We start from the raw sequence: 24,714 nt of genomic DNA on the forward strand, positions 1-24,714 counted from the left end.
CTGTTAAAGGGAGCAGCTGTGTAATTGGCTGCATGTTATTAAAGAATCAAATCTGGGCTTGGGGGCAGCATACACAGAAATCACAGCCTGAGCAAGAGCAACCACCTGATTGCTTCCCTGTTACTATAGACTGGCTGCAGCTGGAAACCTGACTACCACCCAGGCTGAAGCCATTTTCTTATCAGTCTGTTAGTTATGTCTATTTAAAGATACAGTGCACAGGGTACCAGTGCTAGGCTCCCATTCAGACTCCTGTTTAAAACAGAGTTCCAGAAATAGAAGAATCATTTGGTTCCACAGCATTGTGGACAGGTTTTAAAATCTTGTCAGTAAAAACTTGTTATATGCTAGATAATTTACGCACACAAGCTTACTGGCAACATTTATTACCTTCCTTAATTCCTAACTAAGAACACAGAAGGTGGCTATAATGACTTTTTTAAAGTTTTAAAAGCACAGATCCTACAGTATGGCACACCAGACTGCTGCCATCACCTTGGTGCAAGGGCTTGGTGTAGCTATAGAGATGGAGCCTTCTTCAAGCTCCTGCTTGTGTACAGAGCTGCAGCTGTCACAAAGGAGAGGATTGCACATAGATTAAACAGAAATCAAGCTGCAAGTAAGGGAACTGGCACAAAGCTTGCTGCTCTTCTAGGTCGTGAGCCCACTGTCTCCTCCATGCTGCCTTCTCCGAGGAACCCATTTATGCTCTGAGAAGATCATTTATGTCCATGTGCAATTACTCTGCTTTACATAAGCCAGAAGGCTGTCCTTAAAAATGTACCAGAGCAATAAAGAATTATTATTTTCATAGCGTTAAGGAAACAGACTGGAATTCAAAAACCCTTTAAATAAAGTGAGCCCACACTCACAAAATTTAGACCCAAGTCTTCAAGTGAAAACAGAAAACTGTACATTGGGCTAATGCTTCCCCTTTATTTACATCCTCTGCTATTTGCTATATGTAGATGGGCTATTTTAGCATTTTTGGATAGCAAAAGTTCATGTTTGCCATGACCTTAAGGTTTATTATAAAAGCTCATCTTATCCATCCTCTATGCAAACCTGTTGTGACAGTGACAATAGAAAAGAAAAAAACTTGAATTCTCCATACACATACACTACCTACTGCTCATCTTGATTTGCTAATGGGTATGAAAGGTCACAGAACAGTTTGGTTTAGAAGGGACCTTCAAAGGTCGTGTAGTCCAAATCCCCTGCAATGAACAGGGACAAGATGTGGGTGTCCTTTTTTGTATACGTGTACAAAAAGAAACCAAGGTTCAGTTACTCATTACTCTGCCTTATTTCTTAGCAGAGAATTATTAGCAACAAATGTATTTGTGTCTCATAAAAATCTAGAGTTAATCAGATAATTTGAGGCAGTATAAAAATTAGAAGCCTCAAAGTTTGCAAGTCATTTCTTATGCATACCATGGAAAGAGCATGAGCTGAGCATTAAACAGAACCAATCATTAAGGAGAAGCTACCCTCCCCAAGGCTTTTCTACGTGCATCCCTTAATCCAATGTGAGACCCACTGCATCCAGGCAGCACAGTGTAACCGCAGCAGCTCAGGGACCTCCACGCCACACACTGGGCTCCTGGCTGATGTAGCTGAAACACACACCATTGCTACCCAACAGCTGATCAGAGACAGGGGTTTTTCTCTTCCTCCTGGAAAAATAACAGCCTGAGGCCAGATATATGAAGGTGGAAAATCCTCAGAAGTGCTTGAAGAAGGTAATAATGGAGCTGGCTGGGAGCCTGGCCTTTCTCCATAGGAGGCTTTGCCTTTCCCTAAGCCTAAGTGCACCCTGACTGGCACCACTAAAGCTGAACAACACAGCTTCACTCAGATGCCACATGAACAGATCTGGGTAGGCAAAATCAAAGGCAGAGGAATTTCACACAGAACAAGCTACTTCTTTTTCGTCTTCATGTAAAGCTTACAGCAAAATCAGGGAATTAAACCTTAGCTTTCCTAAAAGTACAAGGTATTTTAAAAAGATAGACCCAGTTTCAAAGCAGTATCTTATTTTGAATTTGGTCTATCTTTTTAAAACACCCTGTGTATCTGCATTGTTAAATAACACCCTAATTACAGTGTAAGTTAGCTTTATCTGGGTAGCATAAAGGTTTACAGCAGCAATAAAACCATAATTGCAATTAGTAGAGCCCATGTGTTTTAGCAAGCCAAGGTCCAGGACAGGCTCTATTCTGGATGTAAATACATACTATATTATTCCATCCTATCTACAATTAGTCTAGCTAAGCAGATTTTTTCTGAAATCATGCAGCATAGAAAAACATTCAGATAAGCAAATTGTTAAGTGGGAAAATAGTTCCAAGATCTGAGATCAAGGCACTAAAGAAGAGAGATAGGTGAAGCTACTGTCTCTCTACTCCTCCAAACTTGCTGCAAAATTCCAGTTACATTAGACAGGTATCAGAGGGAATAAGAGAAACTGCAGCAGCTATAAGCTTTTAAACAAAGAAATGCAACTGTAAAACCAAAAGGAAAGTCTCTGTCATAGCAGGAAACAAAACTGAAGTTTAAAAGATGATTCACTGTTACCTTGTGTAAATAATTGCATATATTAAGCCTGTAGCACAGCAGAAAAAATGAGGTAGTTTCTGGGGAAAGGAAAACAACAAATACGCAAAAAAATCCTAAAACATACACACACAAAAAACAAAACACAAAAAAAAATCCCATAAACACACACACACACAAACCCAAACAAACAACAAAAAACCCAAAATAACACACAAAAATCCCACCAAAAACAACTAAATCAAAATCACAAGCAGAAACAGAAATCCAGCCCATGAGCAAGTGACAGCATTATATGAGAAACACCGTACCTAAAGCATTTTGTCAGTATTACAGGCTATAAAGCTCTGCTCAACTTAACACACACAGAGCTATAGATAGAAAACTTCTATTGGGAATACAGCTTTATACACAGAAAAAAAAAAAAAAAGAGAAAATAGATTATCAATAAGAAATGAAAGATATAATTGCAAAAGGCTTTGTTTACTTTTCATTTAGCTCTTCAGAAATGTGTAAACTTCTGGCTCTTTTCATCAACAAACACAAAAAGTCAACAACTTCCTGTATAGTATGTTGTGTTTTTTTTTTCTAATCACTCAGTTCCCTTATGCAAGTTCCTCCCATTTATACGCTCCTTCCCAGCATGCTTTTCTGCTTGCTGATTTATTTAAACCGGGAGAGGGAACCAACTGTAGTTTTTAAGATGTGTGTTACCTAATGGGTGTTGGTTTGTTGCTCTGCTTGTAAGGCTCCTCTTTACTTAAAGAAAACCAGTTAGATTCCTATCCTGTCTTCAGAATGGTAGGTGGTTTTGATTATTGGTTCTTATCTCTGTATTTACTTCAAAATGCTTTCTGTATAAGTGGTGAAGTTTTGCTTTTATTTGTTTTATTACTAGTGGGCTTGTTTGTTTTTATTTATGTGGGTGTTACTAAAGCCTACATGCAAGCATAGTGATTAGCTGTAGGGTTCAAGATAAAGAGTCTTTTGGGAGCCTGTTAGGACACCTGTAGTAGTGTACTATCAGTTAGATGTTAACTTTTTGCTGGGTTAGGTTCAGATATATGTATGTTCTTTGCTCTTTGCAATGTAAGTGCTGTAATAATATGTAGTGATAAAAGACAAATATCTAGATGTTTCTAGTACTACCTTTTCCCTGCATGGCTTTATAAGCTATTTCCTGATGCTATTCTAGCTTTTTTAGGACTTCTGTGTGAGTTTTGAAGTTGAGCTTTAGTTCCAACTCTTTAAACCATGCTTGTTGTGTGTCTATAGATAATTTCATATTAATATAATGTTGTAAATTCATGTGTGATTTGCCAGAGTGTGATCCTGTATTATCTGATAGTATAAACAGTAACAGAACTCATCATATTGACTATTTTTAAAACTTTTCAAGACTTCAAAGGGCTAATTGAACATCGGTTGTCTTTCTAAATAGGAAGTTTTCAAGGAGAAATGCTGATATAAAAAAAATAAATGAAAACTTAACTTTTCAGTTTATTTGACAGAGCTACTTCTAGTGCTAAGTAGTGTCATTGCCCTCCTGCTGGAGGGACAGTAATATTAGACACAATAAAAATCTTTATAAAAAATAGCTTTTTTATTTAGGTATACTGAAAGCTTGAGTTTGATAGGTTTTGTGCATGAGGCCCAGAAATAGCCTGTAACATGCAGTGTGAAACTACGGAGCACTGACACTTCCTGAAAGTGCGTTACCGATGCCTTGTTCTTTCTCACCCCCAGCAGAGCATTTCTCAGCCAAGATCAAAGGGTGCTTGAACTGTTTGGCTCTTTCTGAAGAGGTACTCTAAAAGCAAAGCTGAAGTGAAGTGTATCGTAGGCATAATGCAAGTTACTGTGGATTTTGTTTTGTGGTTTTCACGTGGCTCTGTTCAGCCATCAGCGCTGAGCTTTTGCACTTTAGCTTCTCTCTGGGTGCTACAAGTTAGATGTTCCTAACTGTGCAGGAACACAAGACTCCTCCTTGTTGCAGCTGGAGGAGGATGGGATGTAACACTTGCAAGGAGTAAGAAGTGGCACAGTATCTCACATCTGCAGGACACCAGGCAAGAGCTGCAGTGTGTAAGCAAATGTAAACAGTGAGCTACTTGTGGTTAACTAATTAATTGGTGATCCCAGTGTAGTTGGTTGTACGCCATTCCTCTTACTTGGCAAGAGTTGTTACCTTATTGATGCTGATGAACCAATTCTTATGATCACCTCAAAAGCATATGCGAACTGTTTCTACAGTGAACTTGAGACAAAGGACATAATTCTAGAAAACATTCTCCTGGGCAGTGGATGACTGTTTCTTCTGAAATAGTGCAAGTATCAGAGGTTGCTTTGCTGTCTGTAAAGAAGTAATGTGATAGAGATGACACTGATTTCTTTCTTCATATTTGTGTGCTTGGATGCAAAAAGCTCAGTCACTTTGCAGTGGAGAGAATCTCTCAGACTTGTAGAGCGTGGAGAATAACTGTTTCATTCCTTGTAGCTAGTGAACAAGTTGCTGTGGAGGTTGACGGGGGAATACAGTACAAATAAGAATGTGTACTCCTGAACTCAAAGCTGTAAATGGTATCACTGTAATCTCTTATGATAAAAAGTAAGCCTTTGCACTCTGGAGCCTAGTGCATCTTATCCCTGACTGTTGATCTGGACCGACAATCTAAGTACACTTTAACTGCCTAGCATCTTGTTGCACAAGACTGCTAACAGGTGGTTTGAGATATTCTGTGCATTTGGTATTTTTCTGGTCACCAGGAGCTGAGCCTTTCACAACTCAAGGGTTCCAGGTTTTCTACCCCTGCATGCTTAAGAAAGCAGCTGTTGCTCAGGCTTACCCTGCAGTGGAAGCTGGTGTTCAGCAAAAAATGCTCTGGCTTTGTCTAATGCTGCGCTGAGTTGAGTTTTCATTCAGTTGATACAGATCACGTGTTATGTACATACAGCACACTTGGATCTGTGGCTTAAGCTCTGGTTGTAGTTGCTCGATAGGACACATCTAGGGTAGAGCTGTGCTCTTCCTGTGGACAGAAAACTCCATTATGTACCGACTCCTGTTGTTTCTGCTGGATCTTCTGCTTTGAAGGCAACAGGATTACGTGGCTTTTGGAGGATACCAGAGGTGATTAACTAGCAGTGACTTGGATTTTACGAGTAGTTACAGCAGAAGCTGTAGGCATAGGAAAGAACTGTCCTGTTGCTGGGAATTGAGACAGATTTCCTGACAGTCCTGTGCTGCAGCTTGAGTAACACACCCGATGTGCTCTGCTGGGAGGGACGAGAGCCTGGCGGAGGAAACACGGCTGGAAAGTGAAAGTGAAACAATGTCAGTATTCTATAAATAAAGTAGGGGAACTGAAAAGTCTTTCAGATATGAAATGCATTTTTTTATGTATTGCAAACAAGATCTAGACATTTGTGCTTTTTTGACATGCTAACTTCTGTGGCTTTAAAAGATGTTAGGTTTTTGACTCTCACATGCATAGTATTGTTCAGCATTGTAAGTGGGCGAATGAAGATAGTTACAAACTGCAAAGAAAACAAAACCAAAACAAAAACCCAAACAAACACAAAGAAAATTAAGCAAACAAACAAACAAACAAAACCAAACAAACAACAGCAAATAAGCCCCAAACCTGGGAAAACAAAAAAAGCACACACCCCCCCCCCCCCCCCCCCCCCCCCCCGCCCCAAGTCCACAGCACTAGAAGCAAATGACCATACAGTACTTCCCAGGCTTTAGAGATAAAATTGTCTACAGGTTTTTCTTTAAATTAAAAATCCATTTGGCTTATAACTGAAAAAATCATCCTTAACTATAGAGATGCTGGTTAGGTTACACTGTCTAGTTTCTTTCCTCTATGTGAGAAACTTGTGAAATCAGTTCAGACTCTGAAGGCAAAAACTTTGCTGCATTTAATTGTCTTCAGGCCTTTCTCACACTTGATCAGGTGTTCTCTCTGGATTTTGAGTTCTTTGCTCCAAGCATCTTTATCCTTCAGGGCCTGATGTTCAGTCTTCCTAGATGTCTTAGCACAAACCACCTTGCATGTGGATCAGTGAGGAGAAGAGAATGCCCTGACTGGCAGCTTTTCAGTGACTTACCTACTGCTGCATGGAGCATTTGGGGTTTGTGGGTTCTCTGATTCTTACCACAAGAAGGTCAGACTAGTGTCCTCTAATTTTCTGTCAAATAAGTCTGTGTAGCAGACACTAGCTATTTGTGACAATTGCACTGATCTGTCTGATTAGCCAGTTTTAATACTAATCAGTGTTAATAAGTTAAAGTAGCGGACTTTGTGCTGTAGACGTGATTCCCAGTTCTGTTTATTAACTCTACCATGATAATCCTTCCTGGTTTCTAGGAAATTTTCTTAAAATTACAATTAAAATGAACATGAGAGCACACATCAGCCATTAAAACAGATACAGCTATGCAGGCATGTGGTATCTTCCGTTGCTTGCATGTAACTGTCTTACTGCTGGCTGAAAAACTTTTATGACCAGGGAAGAGTCATCTGAAATGCACTGAGTGCAGACTCCTTTTGGCACATCTGGGGATGCAAAAAAGACTGAAAAACAGCCCAAGTTGATCGCTATTAATCAGAATTCAGGGGATTTGAACATGAGTTCTCTGATAACCCACTAAACATGTCACTTGGATCTAGTAGTGGGCTCTGAGCTAAAGCAATAAAGTTTGTATATTGATATCTTCTTCAGAGTGGAGAGTGGAGCTGCCTCAGTGTTCATGCTATAAAAAAGTGAGTTTTTCATGGTAACAAGAGAGGAAGTGGCTGACACATTGTGAACCAGATACTGTTTAATCACCTACAGAAAACTGCTTACTAACTGTTCCAGTAATGGGTTACAAGGTCAAATGTAGAAATCAAATATCAACCAATTGCCAAATTCACTTTATAATTATCCTCAGTCTTCCAAATAGAGGAGTGCTAGACCCTAGACCATTCAGTGGCTTTGCCCTGAATATGAACATGATCAGCTGACCTGGTTTTAGGGGATTTTGGTTTTTTTCTTCCAGGCTCAGTTGGTAAAAGCCAAAGGAAGGGTGTGGAGGTGGGTAATATCCTGTGCTGCAGAAAGAGCAGGTGTGTGCTGCTTAGGTGTGATATGCCCAGTAATTGGAAGTGTCAGTCAGTACAGAGTGACAAAGCAGCTGTTCCTGCCTTTCTTGCTGTTGCACAATTTTGTTGGACTCTCAATAGATGAAACCAAGGTTATGGGTTTGGAGGACACATTGTAAGTAAGGCTTGGAGAAAAGAGGTCTAAGGAGTTGGTACTTTCCAGATACAGAGGTGACATGCTTTTGGCAGCTTGGACTTGATGACAAGCCTCCAAGGTACCCTTATGCAGCTCCTGGGCAGGCAAAGCATGCCTTCTCTCACCTGAGAAAACATCACAATTGCCAATTAACACAGCCACTGTAAAGTGAAAACTACAAAACCATAAACCAGATATGGGTGATGTAATTCTGGTCAGTCTTGGCTCAGAGACCAAAATTCTGACTTGGGTGTCTACATAAACATGCTAACCATTTGGAAAATACCTTCAACTTGGAAATATAGTTAGAGAGTAACTAGAGCCCATTGCTCCAGAATGCCTGGTGTTCTTGTCCAGTGATTTAGTTGCTGATATACAATCTACTGACAAGGTTCCCTTGATTCTGTATGAAAGGTATGGTTATTCGTCTTGCAGAGTGTGATGTTTGTCACGTCCTGCATACCTATTTAGATACTAGCAAAGATAAGTTGGTGAGATCTGAGTTGATTCAGACAAAAAGCAGTGACCTGTGCTAGATTTGTCTGGGCTATTAAATCTTAAACATACCAGAAGAGATTAAAGTACTTTTTTTTTAAAAGGCTGAGGTAGATGTCTCTTTGTCTTTTATTAAAAAATCCTCCTTTCTCAGTTATTTCCCTGCTCTTGAAGGAGGAGTCTGTGGAGGATGCGAGCAGCAGAACGGCTGCAGTGTTCTCCAGCTAGACTTCCATTGCACACATTGTGCCTTCCAGGTCACCACTCCCACTAACTTTCACAGTTTTGACTTGAACACACTTTCAGTGTCTGAAATACTTGTCCAGCATAGATCCTGTTTTCCAGTAAGAGCACTTGATCATGAAAGTACTGCTTGTTCTGTGGACTTTGACATGTTTGTTACACTTAGGTATATTTTAGCAATATTGAGTTTTCTTACTTCCACTACTCACATCACTCAACTCTAGGCATTTTTTTTATACTTAATTTGGGAAATTGTATACTAGTTTTCCTTAGGCAGATTTTTACTCTTGAATAGAAAGTATTGACATATCTTCCTTGTACGACTTCTTCAGGCTTCAGCTTTTTGTGGAGGTGGATACAGCATGGATTGATATTTAATGGGGACAGGTGACTTGAGACTTGAGACCTGAAGCATGCTTCATTATTGTACCGGGACTCTTTACAGGCAAACTGCTGAAATGATTTGTAGTATTGCTTAACAAACTGCTTAAGTAACTGTGGCTTATAGGAAGTGAGTGCTTCTACCTCATGTCTACTAAATCTGCTGTTTGTTTCAGGTTCAACTCTGGCTCCACTGATCCAGCACAATGATCTGGATACTTCAAGTCTTGTTCTCGCCACTCCCAACACCAGCATTGATTAGTCTTATTGTATTTGGAGCCGGTGTCTTCCTGTGGGTGATAAGCAGGCCAAAACCTCTTTGGCCTCCTGTTGACTTGAACAAGCAGTCAATAGGAATTGAGGTAAATTCTTATTCTGCTTGTGAGTGTGGAATATTTTGAGAAGCCCAATCTGAATATTGATGCAGAAACTCCTGTCTGATATACACAGCCTTTTCTGTCAGGTCTACAACTTAGCATTGCGGTGGGGAGAAGGGAAGTCTTAATGCACTAAGAGTAAGAAACAGCAGCTCTTGCCAACAGGGTTGGGTGGGCTTTATACCAGATGGCCTCGGTTGTCACTGAGCTTTTTTTTCTGTATTTTAAATGCTTTGCATCAGCTTTGAGGCAGGTGCTTTAACTACAATGCTAGACTTCATGTAACCAGGCAAGTTGTAGCACTCAATCTTATTTAAGGTCTCTCTGATAACCTGTAATTGACTATTGATCTAGGTCATCTAGAAGATTCCTCTGCATATGACTGATGACTGAGTAGATCAAAATCAGCAAGGAAGATGAGACTTCCCTAACAATGCAATGCTATTTAAATGCTTTAAAGGGGGTTGCTGGAAGAAAGGCTGAGGAACAAATGATATTGTCTGTTCTACACTGTTTCATAAGTGTGCTCTGTTCCTAGGGAGGAGCCAGAAGAAGTGCAATCTTGACAGATAATAACCTGCTTTCTTATTACTTTGAAGATAGTAAAACCTTGTATGAAGCTTTCCAGAGAGGACTGCATACATCTGGTAAGCTTTGCATCTGCTAGTTTGTACTTGCCTATCACAAATAAATAAATTTCCAGGCTGTTTTGCCTTGCCTCTTGTCTGTAGTAATAATACAGGCTAGCAAGAGCTTTCCTAGTCTGCTGTGGGGTGGAGAGACAAGTGACCATATTTTTTTTTCCCCCCACTGATTTAGAAGTAGTTTGAGTTGGCAGACTGGGCAGGAACAAACATCAGAAGTTTATGACAATAGAGTTTGAAGAGTCAGCTGATACACTAGGAGGGAAACACCTCTGCTTTGGCTTATGGTGTGGGTTTTAGTGTAAAAATTACTACCTACTTAATATAGGTATGAATTTGTGCACATGCAACTTCAGGGCTCCCATATGTGGGAATATGTGATGTTTTGCAAGCTGTTTCAGTCTCACCTGGGTTGTGACATGGGGAAAATATCACCAGATATTGAAAGTATTGCTTGGAAGCATAAAGCCAACAGTCCTACAATCTTGTTTTGGGCAGAGTGCTTAACTATGGACACTGTGCACTTCCATGCTCCATGCAGTTAGCTGGATATCTGACTGAAAATATTTCCCACTTGAAGTGGTGCATTTAAGTTTTGTGCAACTTCAGTACTGAGCTTTACAATTGCTTTTCTGAACTCTTCCATTAGGAAACGGCAACTGTTTAGGCTACAGAAAACCCAACCAACCTTATCAGTGGCTGACATATAAACAAGTGAGTATTGCATATGACAGATGATTTAATTTAGGATCCTGTCTTATAACACTGAAGTGGGGAAAAATTTCTTACAGGTTTTGGACAGAGCTCAATACCTGGGGTCAGGGCTTCTGCAAAAAGGATGCAAACCATCACCAAACCAGTTGATTGGCATTTTTGCTCAAAATAGACCAGAGGTAAGCAACAAATGGAATATTCTTTCCCAGAATACTTTGGCCTCTTGGAGAGAGGAGGATCTGTATTTAAATAGCTTGAGGCTACATGAGGAGCAATCAAAACTGGCTTTTCCCTTCCCAGTTCCCTTATTACAAACTGATCTTGAGCTCTAATTCAAAAATCTCATGGATCTGCTCCTTATACAACCCCCACTAATACTGTGTGCATGGGGTAGTCAAATTGTTTGAAATCTGTAGGTACTCCTCTCTTGTAAGCTGCTGGATTGCCTTAGCTGTACTTTTTTCTCTCTTCAGTGGATCATTTCAGAGTACGCCTGCTATACTTACTCAATGGTTGCTGTTCCACTTTATGACACTCTGGGGCCAGAGGCCATTCTATACATTGTTAACAAAGGTAAATATTAACTTCTACTATTTCATAATGATTTCTCTAAGAAGCTTTGTTTTGAGAAGGCTGAAGTTCAAGGAAATTTGATGGAAAAATCAGAGTAGCTTTAACCTTACTACTCCTATACTTTTATAGACAATTTCTGTAAATGAAACTGCTTTGCAGGGGACAGGGTTCAATACTTAGGCACAGGAAGCCCACTGGCTTCTCTTAGTGTCTTGAGAGAAAGTCCACTAAAGACCTGCTAGATTCTGTGGACCATCCTACAATCAGAGGGCTCAGGTATTTGCTATTTGAGGTTTTGCAATCTTCAACTCCCACACTGCCAAACAATCAGGCAATGTGGACAGGCTTGCATGCAAATTAAAATTAGATGTGTGTATCTGATTTAAAGTTGTAGGATGTAAAGAGTCGAGGAGAGAGGAGTAAAGATATGCCTAAATCTGTTTATCCTATGTGGTTAGGGCCTTCTGTTCTACAGAAGCAACAACTAGCATGGGAGAAAATGGTGAGGAAGCTTTAAAAAATCTTCAAACTTTCTTTCCCCAGTCTGAGGGGAAACAGTGGAGAGGGAAAAACATCCACTGCTGTCACAGTGATCTAGCATCCAACCCATAAATAGGATTTGCCAAGCAAAATCACTTCAACAGTTATGCTGGTGAACCTTGCAAACAGGTCTTGCCTTGGGACTACACAACTGTGACTTACTAGGGGAACAGCATGTTCAGGCAAATCCAGTTCCTCTGCTGTCTTAATGGGAAATGCTTTTGTAATTGCACATGCAGGGAAGTTGAGGCATTAACTCAGGAATTTTACCTGCCTCTTTCAAACATGTCTAGATTTCTTTAGATTTAAGGAAGATGGCTGAACCTAAACAAGCAGTAAGGACAACTGAGCTTTTATGGCAGTACTAAAAGTTTAAATGTCTGTCTTCACTGTGACTGAAGATATTTGTCTTCAGTTCCTCAGCATTTGCCCTCACTTTATATAGCTAGAATATTAAGTTTGCCTGATCACTGGCCATGGTAGGAGGAACCTTCTTAGCACTGTAAGCCAACCACTGAATCCATATAAACAAATGCAAATGGCTTTTAGAACATAGCGTTGGTTTGTTTTTAATGTATGTGCTACTAAGCTGTCACTTACTAGCCTCATGCCTTCTAAACAGATTTCTGAAATGTATTTTCTGTAGGTGACATAAGCATAGTGATCTGTGACACGCCTGAGAAGGCACAGATCTTGCTTGAGAACTGTGAGAAAGAAAAGATGCCATGTCTGAAGACTATAATTCTCATGGATCTCTTTGATAAGGAGCTCAAGGACAGAGGAGATAAAGTCGGAGTTGAAATTATAGCACTGCAGGAGGTTGAGGTAGGTGACTAAAGGCTTCTGCTTGATCTTGCAGAGGAATACCTTGCCAGCTAGACACCTGAAACTTTTCTGGGAACAATGACACTTCAATGTAACCATTATCCAGTTGTCACACCTGTACCTGAGATCTTGATGAGTGGTCATTCTGAAACTTAATGTATTTAGCCAAATGGACCTGCAGAGTTCAAACCACTGATTGAAGTTGTGTGCATGTGTTGTAGACAGTCAATACACATTAAACTTAAGACCTTCTTAGCTTAATTCATAGTGCAGTTTTAACAGGATTTAACAGGCTTCTAAGCTATCAGTTGAGCCTAATTGAAATGTAAGTGCAAATTACTGGCTGCTTTGACATGCCAATACTAAGCCTAATCTTCCAGATATGATGCATAAACAAAGTATGAGATATGTGGCCTATATAAAATAAAATGAAATTCATGGATTTCAAATTCCTGAAGTATTTCTGATCCATTTCTATATACTGTGCTTTCTACAACACCAGGAGTCAGCTTTTTCAAGTGGTGTGTATTAAATTCTGGAAGACCAACATCTCTGTTTGAATGAGACAGAGTATCAAGATGTGAAGTAAAAACATATGTTATTTGAAATGCAATTACATATTTATCTACTGTTGTTGTGCATCTCTCTGTTGCAATTGTTAAGCTGTGTTTTCTCTCTAACACAGGAGCTGGGAAGAAACAACATTGCAGAACCAGTTGTAAGTATCTCTGGAACAGTTATGAACTTGGAAAATTAGTCTCTGAAAAGCCCTCTTGCATGTTGCTAATAGAGTAGGCTGCCAGGATTTTTTTGTATCTATCTTGTCTTGCTTTTTCCAAGCAGGATTCCTGGCTCAGGCCACTTTAGGAAGTGTATGTAGAGACTAATAAGCAACAAAATCCTTATTCGGTTGACCTTACTTAGCTTTTTTCCTCTAGCCTCCTAAGCCTGAAGATCTTTGCATTGTGTGTTTTACAAGTGGAACCACAGGTAAGAGAATAGTTATGCTTCCCCACTAAACCAGTTTCCCAGTGCTGAGAAAAATAGCTTTCTAGCATAAAAAAGGGAAACGTGAACAATATACAAGTAAACCAGTAGATTAGAGCAGTCTCAAGCCACTACTGCAGTTTTACTTGGGACTTTATCTTAGTGCACTTGACTTTGTAGTGACAAAGCTTCTTAGACATGGGGGGAAGAATAGCCAACTTCATGTTGTCTTACCCTACGAAAAATGCAGGGTCTTAATGTTAGAGATTGGTTGTTTAGCTGTGTCTGTACTCTGATCCACAGGGGCTAGGGAAACATCTTGTTTCAGCATTCTCTGTGCTACCCCTACTCTGTAGACACTTCCTTTATATAATATCCATGGCTGAAAGTGCTCAAGTTATGAGGCACATTTGTGGTCTCTTAAGACAGTGCATGCCATGACTGAACCTAATACCAAGATAGGTCAAACTGAGCCAAACAAGGCATGGGACACTCAAAGCAGCAACAGCCATAGCCACAGCTGATTTTGCTCGATCTCTCCGAAGGTAACCCTAAAGGAGCCATGTTGACACATGAAAATGTTGTTTCAAATGTTGCTGCCTTCCTTAGATGCACAGAGGTAAGGTACTGCTAATGGTGATTTCTAGGCTATGTCACTCAGTCATTAAGCTAGCTTAAATTTGGGCATTTTCTGCAAACTATTCACTCCCAGCGAACTTGCGCTCTCCTAAGTGCCCATATTTCAATGGGTGATAGTATTGCAAGAAACTTGGCTTAAGCTTAAACAAGAACTTCTACTCTGAAGTTATTCTACAATGCCTCAGTCCTTAAATGCCAAGAGTACTAAACCACCCTGTTTCAAGTGTTAACAAAACTAATCTTGGTCTAATATGGGTGAGTTACAGCTGCAAATTTAAGAGGTGATGGATGAGCCTCAGTCACTTGGACCATCTTTTTTGAAGTACTCAAATTGATCCAAACTTCATTCACTGTCTACTTAAGAGTAACTCAAGCAGGCATAGGGACTGTTAACCTTCTTCTTTTCTTTCCTCCCTAGAACACAACTGAGGTCACAAGTTCAGATATCAGCATTTCCTACCTTCCCTTGGCTCACATGTTTGAAAGAGTTGTACAGGTAAGCAGACTGTATGTGCTACTAAGCTTCTGCAGAAGATCTTGGATGTGTGAACTAATCCAGACAGCAACATTTGTTAGAAGCCGTACCTAACTGCTTAAGACCACCTAACAAAAATAAAACCTCTGATCTAACTAAATAATACCTAGTTACTTCTCCAAGATACAGCTATCTTCATTAAGTGAAGCTTTGTTCTTCAGTCCAGCCTCACTGAGGCTGTGATTTACTAAGCAATCAGCAAGGGAAATTATCAGCATCAAGTCCTTAGTCAAATACAGTGAAAGCTAATACGTGAAGAGGAAGCAGTTTAAGAGCAGCGGGTTTAGTACTCAGAGGTAAATAGTGGTGCGTTTGTCACTGTTTACTCTGCTGGGCTGTGTCATCCTGCCCATTTCCCAAGATGAAGTTCTAGTCTTCCAACTGATGCACTTCCTCCAGCATGTTGTAGAATGTTCCTGCAGTGAACATTAGCAACTTTGTGGAAGGATTTAAATCTTACACATGTAAAGGTCTCAGAACAGACTCAACCTCAATTCCCAGTCCAGTATTTAAAACAGAATGTGTCTTGTCCTATTCCTTGTCAAGCTGTTAAATTCTTCTGTTGCTTGTTTTTAAGTTTCTAGGTATTTCAAAAGATATTAAAATAGCTGTTACAAATGTGGTGAAGTTCATATTAATTGTATTCAATCATAATGTGAAGCTTTGTTTTGTGGTGCTCATGGGCTACAAATCAAAGTTGCATGCTAGAACTTAATTTATGCATCTGAGCTTCTATAAATCAAATTATAGAAAGCTATCATACCTTTTACTGTATTTGAAAACCTATTCACAGAAGAACTTTCCTGACACTGGAAGTCATGCTGCTTTCCACAGACAAATGCTTATGGCTAATGAAGCTAGGAATTATCCTTGACTAAGTTTAGTATGGTCAATTTTTAGGCTGTGATATACAGCTCTGGAGGAAGAGTAGGCTTCTTCCAAGGAGACATCAAGTTGCTAACAGATGACATGAAAACCTTGAAGCCAACGATATTTCCAGTTGTACCAAGATTGCTCAATAGAATATATGACAAGGTATGTGAGTGATTTTTAGCTAAATTTTCTTCACGTTCATACATCTAAGCAAGCATACAAGTTTAAATAAATATTGAGTGCATCATAACACCGCCAGTAGTTAGTCTTTAGCAGGGGGAATTGTTTAAAATCCTTTCAGAGGAGATGGGAAGAGCCCTGGGACCTGCAGTATAAGAACAGTGTACCCAGTCATGACTAGGCCAAGCCTGTTGTTGTTCAAAGACAGTTTGTTTACTGTTAGAATGCAAATAAAGCAAGTGTAATGCTGGCCCTCAAAGCAATGGCTGAAGTATCCCAGCAGTAACACAAGTTAATATTGCCCATTGGTTCACCTCCTAGATCGTGAGAGTAGTGAAGACAGACCCTAGAGCATTGAAGTGAGATATGGTGCCTCCTAACAAAGCAAGAACTGGAGGTACACATGTGAGTTAAACCCAAGAGTCACCAATACTTTTCCTTGCAGATACAAAGTGGTGCAAAGAGCCCAGTGAAACGTTGCCTGCTAAACCTTGCTGTCATTATGAAGATGGCTGAAATAAAACAGGGCATAATTCGAAATGACAGCATTTGGGATCAGCTAATCTTCAAAAAAGTTCAGGTAAGTTATTCCAAGTGTAAGTAAGCTGGTCAGTGTTCTTTTGGAAGATCTGATGGCTTCTGTTTCACTTGTAGGAAACAATGGGTGGAAGAGTGCGTATAATGGTAACAGGTGCAGCCCCTATATCTCCCTCTGTCCTGACATTTCTTAGAGCTGCATTGGGCTGTCAGGTAAGCTGAGCTTTTTCTTAAAGTAATCTGTTTGATTATGCTCAAATAAGTGACTAGTGTTACAGCTGTGGTCCAGCTCAGATTGTTCTTAGGGAGATTGCTTTCAGTATTTACAGTTTGTTTGATCTGAATTAACTAACAGGAACAAAATTCTGCAGGGCTGGCCTCAAACTACACTACCAAAAACCTATCCTGTAGGCTCCAGGGAGAGGAACAGAGCAGCAGAAATAGGGACATGCAGCTCTTGAGTCAGGCAGCTGCCTCTGAGCTTTGTGGTTTATCCTGACAGTCAATCAGCTCCCATATAGTACATTTGAAAACAAAGTTCAGAGAATGAGGTGACCACTAATCCAAACCTTGCTTTGAACTTGGTTACACCAATAAGACCAAGAAGTCTTAAAGGCTAAGATTGTCTTGGCTTCCTTTGTTCTTAAGAAGACAATTTGAGCATGGGCATAGTTGAAACTGAACTCTTTCACACCAAGGACTTGATGTTCAAAGAATGTTAATCCTTTTTCATACAGGTCTTTGAAGCTTATGGCCAGACTGAATGCTCAGCTGGATGTACTTTTTCAATGCCTGGAGACTGGACAACAGGTATGGTAGCCAAGACCTAGAAACTCTCCCACAGCTGTCAACAAAGTGGGACTCAAGCTTAGGTGCTCTACTGCTTTTAGTTCGATGAAAGTTAAATCCTGAGTGCTTGACCTCAAAGTGATTCTTGGCAGCAACAGTCACTGCTTAATAGTACCAAAATTCTCGACTCAAGTAAAAGTGATATAAACCAGCTTAGACCATGTCCCAGTGTACTGGAAAGGAGTGTCTGTACAGAGCTGAGCAAATTGGACAAGGGCTTCCCACATGGCTTTAAGAAACTACCTTTAGCTCCCAAATATCTTGTTTTACTCCAAGAAACGTGACTAAAATATCAGACATGATACTTCACTGTTTTTCTGAAGGACTACCTGACTTTGAAGATTTAGCTTTCATTGTAGCAAGGATGTTTTAATATTGGGTATTCTAAATTCAAACTCAAGTCACCATCTTTGAGAACACAGTAACTGCAGAGCTTAATGAGAAGATGAAATGCAAATGAATACCAGGGTCTATGAGGTAATTCCTTGGAGGCAAATGTGGTACATGGTTGGTGTGGTTGATTACACCAATAAATGGCTCTAACCATTGAGACTTAGCTGCTAATTATCCTGCACTGACTGTCTGAAAACGGCATTACAATAACTTTACTGAAAACTTTGTCAGATACCTTTAAACAGTACTGGCTCTTGCTGAAGCAGTGAACAGAGAGACATTATCTACTATCACTGAAGTCTTTCATATGTAGGAGGCACCTGAGTTCTCCCATCTCACTTCAAGACCTAGTCTTTCTAGCTTTAGATCAAATAGGACCAACTGCAAGCAGAATCTGCAAAACATAACTTTTTCCCCTCTTAGGCCATGTTGGAGCCCCTCTGGCTTGTAATATTGTAAAACTAGATGATGTGGAAGAAATGAACTACTTCTCATCTAACAATGAAGGCGAGGTAGGTGCCATCTCCTGTGTGTGCCAGGAAATACTGAAACATAAGACTTGGTGACTAACAGTGTTCTCTGCTTGCTATAGGTCTGCATTAAAGGGCCAAATGTGTTCAAGGGTTATCTGAAAGATGCTGAGAAGACAGCAGAAGCAATTGACAAAGATGGCTGGCTCCACACTGGAGACATAGGGAAATGGTTGCCAGTGAGTAATTGCTTAATACAAACCACCCCTTGGATCTGCATTCCTGGCTAGTTTACAGTAATCTGAAAAGCTGGAGAAGTGAATATTGTTATTGTTTGCCAAGTAACTGCAGGCAAAGCTTCAAAGACCAATTAGGTTACAAGATCTCAAATAACACCTGTTAGGCCAGTAGCTAAGTCTGTCACTTCCACAGCGAAGAACAACAAAGTATCTTGATTTCAATCAGAGAAGAATAAAGGAAGTATCTAATCATATCCTCAGCTAACTGGAGAAATTAGACAGTACCCTTCTTTATAGAGAGCAAAGACCAGTTCCAGATTAGCATGTGCCTTTCATACAATAAAACCAAGCCTATTATCTTCTTGTAGAAGCAAGACAGAGACTTTAAACTAATGGCCTCTACCTTTAACTTCTAGAATGGAACACTGAAGATCATTGATAGGAAGAAGAATATATTTAAGCTTGCACAAGGAGAATACATTGCTCCAGAGAAGATAGAAAATGCCTATATCAGAAGTGCTCCTGTAGCCCAGGTCTTTGTACATGGGGAAAGCCTGAGGGTAAGTGATGTTGGGAATGAGCACCCTCTAAGATCCTCCCACAATGAGCTCTGGAAGATGAGTACACAAATGTATGCATATACAAGAGGCCTTGAGCACAATCTGTTTCTGAAAGTGCCATGTTTATAGAATATTCTTTTGCACCTATAACCTTTCTAATTGGCACCAAAGAAAAGGAGATCTTGGCATCAAGTTGCAAGCAGGGTAAAGGCTAATTACATACTTGTATGGGATTAGTATGTCAGGTCAGCTCACCTCTGTGCAGTTTAAAATTGTAGATTCATAGAATAGTTTGGATTGGAAGGGACTTTTACAGGTCATTTATTCCAACCCCCTGCAATGAGCAGGGGCATCTTCACCCAGATCAGATTGCTCAGAGCACTGTCCAGACTGACCCTGAATGTTTCCAGGAATGGGGCATCTACCACCTCCCTGGGCAATCTGTGCCAGTCTTTCACCACCTTTATTGTGAAAGATTTCTTCCTATATCTAGTCTAAATCTATTCTCTTTTAGTTTAAAGCCATTACCCTTTGTCCTGTTGCCACAGGCCCTACTAAAAAGTGTTTCCTCATCTTCCTTCTAAGCCCCTTTTAAGTATTAAAAAGCTGTCATATGGTGTCCCCAGAGCCTTCTCTTCTCCAGCTTGAACAACCCTAACTCTCTCAGCCTTTCTTCATAGCAGGGTGGCTTCTCCACTCCTTTTCCACAGAGGTGTCACCTATGCTAGTAGAGGCCAATTTTCAGTTTGTAAAGCAACAAAAAGTAATTGCTGGAGCATTCAGCACACATAACAAACTGCATTAGTACTTCAACTACTGCTGTCAGAACTCAGAGAAGTGATGTGAAAGTCCTTGTATCTACCTTCTAAACTCAGGAAATAGATGGGGATGTAGATGTGGCTTGTTATATAGACATTGTCCCCAATCAAGTTGTCACAGACAAAGTAATTTCTTATCTTGGTCTCAACATGATTATTTCCATTTCTTTTCAGTCTTTCCTAATAGGTATAGTGGTTCCTGATCCTGAGATGCTTCCAGGATTTGCAGCCCAACTGGGAATAAAAGGTTCCTATGAAGATCTCTGCAAAAATCCAGTGAGTGCCTTTATGTTTCTAGTGGGTTACAGCTAGAACTTAATTCTGAAGTCCAGTCTTGTATTGTTTTGACTTCATTCTTTCCACCTTTTTGTTAAGTTAAACTGGATTAATACTGGGCAAGTCATGCAAAGGCAGCCTTACAGTAAAAACTGGAACTAGGTATAGGTGTCTCCTGATGTTTCAAGGGTTATCACTGGTTTTTTTTTTTCCAATCAGATGATAGACATGACCTTGTAGTGGCCTTAATATGAAAAACCTTGGATGTTGAAATACGTACATGTATTCTTGCCAACCTCAGTTTTCACTGACTGGGCAATGGGTATGGTCTTGAATTGCAATTATAAAATGGCAGCTTTACCACTCTGTTCCTGCTCTGTTTCTTCTAGGCAGTGAAGAAAGCTATTTTAGAAGATATGGTCAGACTGGGGAGAGAGGCTGGCCTTAAATCCTTTGAACAAGTGAGTATTTACAAATCCTGCCTCTCACAAGCACCTGTATTGCTAACACAATGGCTGGGAAGTCTTCATTCCTGTTATGGACTGTGCCAGGATGGGCCCTAAGGCAGCTTCCCTGGACAACCACTTGCAGCAGGTGGTGAAACACTGGCTGGCTGTCTGTTTCTTGACCAAGAGACAGGTGGCTGTATAGGGCAACAGTAGGAATTGCCATGAAATGGAGCAGAGGTTCACCATAAGCTGCAAGATATGTACTGCTGTTCTAGCCTATTCTCTTGCTGTGTCAGCCAAAAGGAATTTGACTTATATCAAAAGTTAGTTTAGTTAGAGTGAGTCTTTAAAATGAGCTCAAGGAAGCTGGGAAGGACTCTTTGTCCTCTAAGTAACTGTCATGTGCTAAATTATTTTCTTTTTATAGGTTAAAGACCTGTACATCCACACAGAGATGTTCTCTGTAGAAAATGGACTCTTGACACCAACACTGAAGGCAAAGCGAGCAGAGCTTGTTAAACTTTTCCATTCACAGATTGAGGCCCTCTATTCGAGTGCCCAGGAATAAGCAACCAGTTTAAATTAAACTGCATGGTGTATCCAAACAAATCTGTGACACTACATGATCCATGAAGAACACATGCATGAGTGGAGGGGAGCAAGGAGAACTTAAATGTTTTATTTCTGGTATCCTGAGAAAAATGACTTTCAGGTGAAGATGGCTATAGGATAACTGACAACTGGCAGCATTCACATATTGTAGGACTAAGAATCAGCTGTCTAGGCGAAGCCAGAACTTTCATCTTCCTTGGACTGCACCTGAGGTGCAAAAGTACTCAAGAGCCTCAGCCTTTAAGGAAGCTGTATGCATTTCTTCTTGTCAAAAGTAAATCTTGTTTTCCTGCTCCAACTATGAACATTGACCTTTTGTGGATTGATCTGCAATCAGACTGAACTCTTTCATGCAGTTACATGTGGCTTTTTTGTGGGGGAGATAGCATCCTGAGTGGAAACTTGGTTTTTGAACTATAACCTGTCTCAACTCCAGCTGTCACAATAGGCATTGGAGCTTAACATCTGTTCAGCAAATACAGAAGTGAATTTCCTGTTCCTAGCCCTGGATCCACATACTATGGGATGTTTTTAATGAAAATGAGTAGCCTGGCATCAACTGGTTTATGAAGTATGTGTGTCTAAAGCAAACTTAATTTATACTGTAGCATGGGAGGCACTGGATCAGGTTTTGCACATGTTCTCAAATGCAATGGCAGTTATAAAGCATCTACACTTATGAATCTGAGCCTGATAAGTGGAACACTTTAGCTGTCATTCTGAAGGATATAGGATGCAATAAATTGTAACTGCACAATCAAACCAAAGCCTGTGTGAGATGCTTCTCTGCTGCAATCAGACTGTCATCTGCAAGGTTTACTGCTGCCTGATTATGTACAGCTGCAGCTAGAACATGACTGCTGCAGAAAGCCAACTCGTTTCCTATGGTGGCAGCGCTCAGCCATAGCTCAAGCCATGCGGCAGTAACTGCCAGATCAGATGTTGCTCCTCTATTCAACTTGCCTTTTTTTATTGGAGTAAGGCAATGTGTGCCAAAGTCTTCAGCATAAATTCATTCTCCCAGCTCAGCCTATCACATGAAATAAGGCATCAGGTATCATTTTCTAAGGTTAAAGCTGTTTTATTATAAAACTATTTAGGCAAGATGAGTACTGGCTCTATCTTTAGAACTGTCTTCAATCATTGCAAGCTGTCTCTGCTGGCAGTTCCTCCTGGTTGCAGTCTGCTCTATCAGTCCAAGAGGCAATGCAGTGCTAACAAGGATGTAGCATGGAGGAGTAGTATGTGGAGCTTTCCACTGCCAATTCTCCTTGTCTGTGCCAAGTTCTTACTGCTAGTGGCTGTTCTTCTCTTTATTTAATGCTCCAAGTAAGAGATCCCAAAATGAAACCAGCTAGTAGATTTAGTCGGGCAAGACCCAGCCTTGCTGTCAGGCTTCTCTAGCTTTGACAGGTAAAAACAACTGACCCAATTTGTTTCTAGGCGGAGCCCAAAGATCTTGATGTTTTCAGGTAACTGTTCTGACACTTGTTGCGCTTGACATAACCTGAGACTAGAAAGGCTTCCAAGACTCTGCAAGTGCATGTAATCATGCTGCTCATCTTTTCCCATGCCTCCTTAAAGCAACATGACTTAAAAGTTACTGAGGGTTTAATCTTTTCCCCCAGGTGAGACTGGGTAGTGGAACCAGAGGGAAGAAGAAATGTATATTTAATGTATATTTAAACTGATTGTGAGTTCTGGTGAGCAAGTCAGTCAGGGACAGTAAGTTTAGTGCCACCAAGATCTGTAGCACCTGGAAAGTACTTTGTTCATTTTATCATCACCTGAAACTTCCCTACAGAGATGAGTTTGGATGTTGAAGCCCAGCACTCTGGTGGGCCCTTCAAATAGCTGCGTTCAGGTACCACAGTGCTTTATTTGGCTTGAAGAGATCTCTTCTTTGGGGAGTGAGTAGAGAATGCCTACTCTCCTATGCTGCATCTCAGAAAACAGTAACTGTGTACAGGTCGCCTTCTAATCCAAAAGAGAAAGTCTCTGCTTAAGAGGAAACACCTCAGTCCCTGAGCTTGGTTTACTCTTAGTGGCAATTAAGCCTCTTCCCACAGTGGCAGATCACAGTGCTGTAGATTTTCACATCAGTGGCATCTGCTAGTAGTTGTTACAAAGACTGAAGCGAGTAATGGCACTGAGCAATAAACCAAACAAAGAATTCAAGCATGAATTGGTCTGAAACTGGTCTTGGGTGCTGATTCTGCCATAGAGACTGCTTCCACAACATAGATCTAAAGTGAAAACAGGAGCACTTTAAGCATGCTTGCATTGAAAGTATGCAAACATTATTTCAAGATATGGAGACCTAGAAAAAGCTCAGCAGGCCTCAAGCACTGTAATACCCAGTGAACAAACATCTGAGGTAAGGATGGCTACTGGTGCAATGAAATTTGGATTGCTGCAACTTTTCATCCCACGATGCAGGGATTGGACATAAAAATAACAGCCAGTCTTCTCTAATTGCTTTTAAAAGCTTTCATTTAGTAGGTATCCATTATGAATTGACCCATTTGGGCTGCAGCATAGATGTGCATACATGCTGAGTAACAGGTGATAACATGACTAACAAAGATTTGCATAAGGCAGGTATTTAATATGAAGACTGGTAATATACTTTCCTTTTACTTAGCAAATTGGAAATGACTCTCATATGTACTGCAGCAGGAATTAGATTGCCTGATTTAGGCTTTCCAAATCTTGTGAGACTTGTATACCAAAATACAATTTGTTAAATATATTTTCTATCTCCATGGAACAACTGCCTGTGCTTGCAGCTTAATTACTGGTTAGTGTCTTTTGGTCCTTATCCTGAGAGAAAGTGTTCAGAGGGAAATACTGACTCTTAATTAATCATTAGGCTTTAATTTGGTCCTTGTTTCAATCAACACTCTCAAGAAAGATCTAGAACCATTCTCTAATGACATAGCTAGGAAACTCAATTGTAAAAACCAAATAACCTGGTTACTCCTTTGCATTTGAAAAAACTAACTATATGGGAGATGTTTAAACTCTAGCAGGAGCTTTATTTACCCAGCTCTTAAGACATCTGGAGTAAAACACAAAGGTTCCTGGTTAAGACTGTTGAAGAGGAGATAATTCTTTCATCATTGATTTCTTTCACTGTTGGGAATTGCCTCAAAGTCAGCAAGCATGAGAATACCAAAGCTAGTCTTTTGCACAGCCTGTTGTAAATAGTAATCTAGCCCCTTTCTCATTAAGAACTGAGACACCTAGCACAGCCAGTGCCTGCACTCTGCAAAGGAAGAGTCTCTTTGGATTGGAGGCCAAAGCTAGGGCAGGTGAGTAGAAAGCAAAATTTTCATTGATCTGGTGGTTGAACAGGCTGCCTGAGATGTCTGTTTACCACAGTCAGTATCGTTTGCTTTTATGGCAGATCCTGTTTGTTCTGGTGCTAAAACTGCCCAAGCTAAAGTAGGCAGATATTTATTAGCCTGTTTCACGGTTTTCCTTTAAAGAGGAGGGCAGGGTTCCACCTCAGTACGCAGTTACCTTTACTGTTCACCATACTGCAGCCTGAGCTAGGCTAGTTTGGCATTGCAAGTCTAGACTTGATGGAAACGATGAAAAGCTCACAATTGTAAATAAAAAGAGCAATTCTTCCCTCAGGGAAAAGTGAGAGATAGTTTA

At 40.3% G+C, this 24,714-nt stretch overlaps 1 protein-coding gene across 1 annotated transcript; it reads left to right on the forward strand.

Annotated features, from left to right (window-relative positions):
- The first annotated feature begins 2,291 nt into the window (after window positions 1-2,291).
- On the forward strand, window positions 2,292-21,759 carry ACSL5 (acyl-CoA synthetase long chain family member 5). The gene is made up of 21 exons (XM_080347369.1): window positions 2,292-3,357; window positions 9,138-9,323; window positions 9,877-9,985; window positions 10,632-10,696; window positions 10,774-10,875; window positions 11,170-11,269; window positions 12,456-12,634; window positions 13,320-13,352; window positions 13,573-13,624; window positions 14,167-14,240; window positions 14,679-14,756; window positions 15,696-15,830; window positions 16,294-16,428; window positions 16,503-16,598; window positions 17,123-17,195; window positions 18,051-18,139; window positions 18,220-18,336; window positions 18,753-18,896; window positions 19,889-19,990; window positions 20,380-20,451; window positions 20,867-21,759. The coding sequence occupies exons 2-21, from the start codon at window positions 9,168-9,170 to the stop codon at window positions 21,005-21,007; spliced, it is 2,052 nt and encodes a 683-aa protein (XP_080203495.1). The 5' UTR covers window positions 2,292-3,357; window positions 9,138-9,167; the 3' UTR covers window positions 21,008-21,759.
- The last annotated feature ends 2,955 nt before the right edge of the window (window positions 21,760-24,714 follow it).

The sequence above is a fragment of the Nesoenas mayeri genome (assembly GCF_963082525.1).
Source record: "Nesoenas mayeri genome assembly, chromosome: 7".
Taxonomy (NCBI): Eukaryota; Metazoa; Chordata; class Aves; order Columbiformes; family Columbidae; genus Nesoenas; species Nesoenas mayeri.

What these genes read in the sequence shown, in the direction of transcription:
- ACSL5 (XM_080347369.1), top strand. Translation starts at nt 9,168, where the DNA reads ATGATCTGGATACTTCAAGTCTTGTTCTCGCCACTCCCAACACCAGCA. An exon ending in TCTATACATTGTTAACAAAG is followed by an intron (nt 11,270 to 12,455) that starts GTAAATATTAAC and finishes TATTTTCTGTAG; the next exon opens with GTGACATAAGCATAGTGATC. An exon ending in GAGCTGCATTGGGCTGTCAG is followed by an intron (nt 16,599 to 17,122) that starts GTAAGCTGAGCT and finishes TTTTTCATACAG; the next exon opens with GTCTTTGAAGCTTATGGCCA.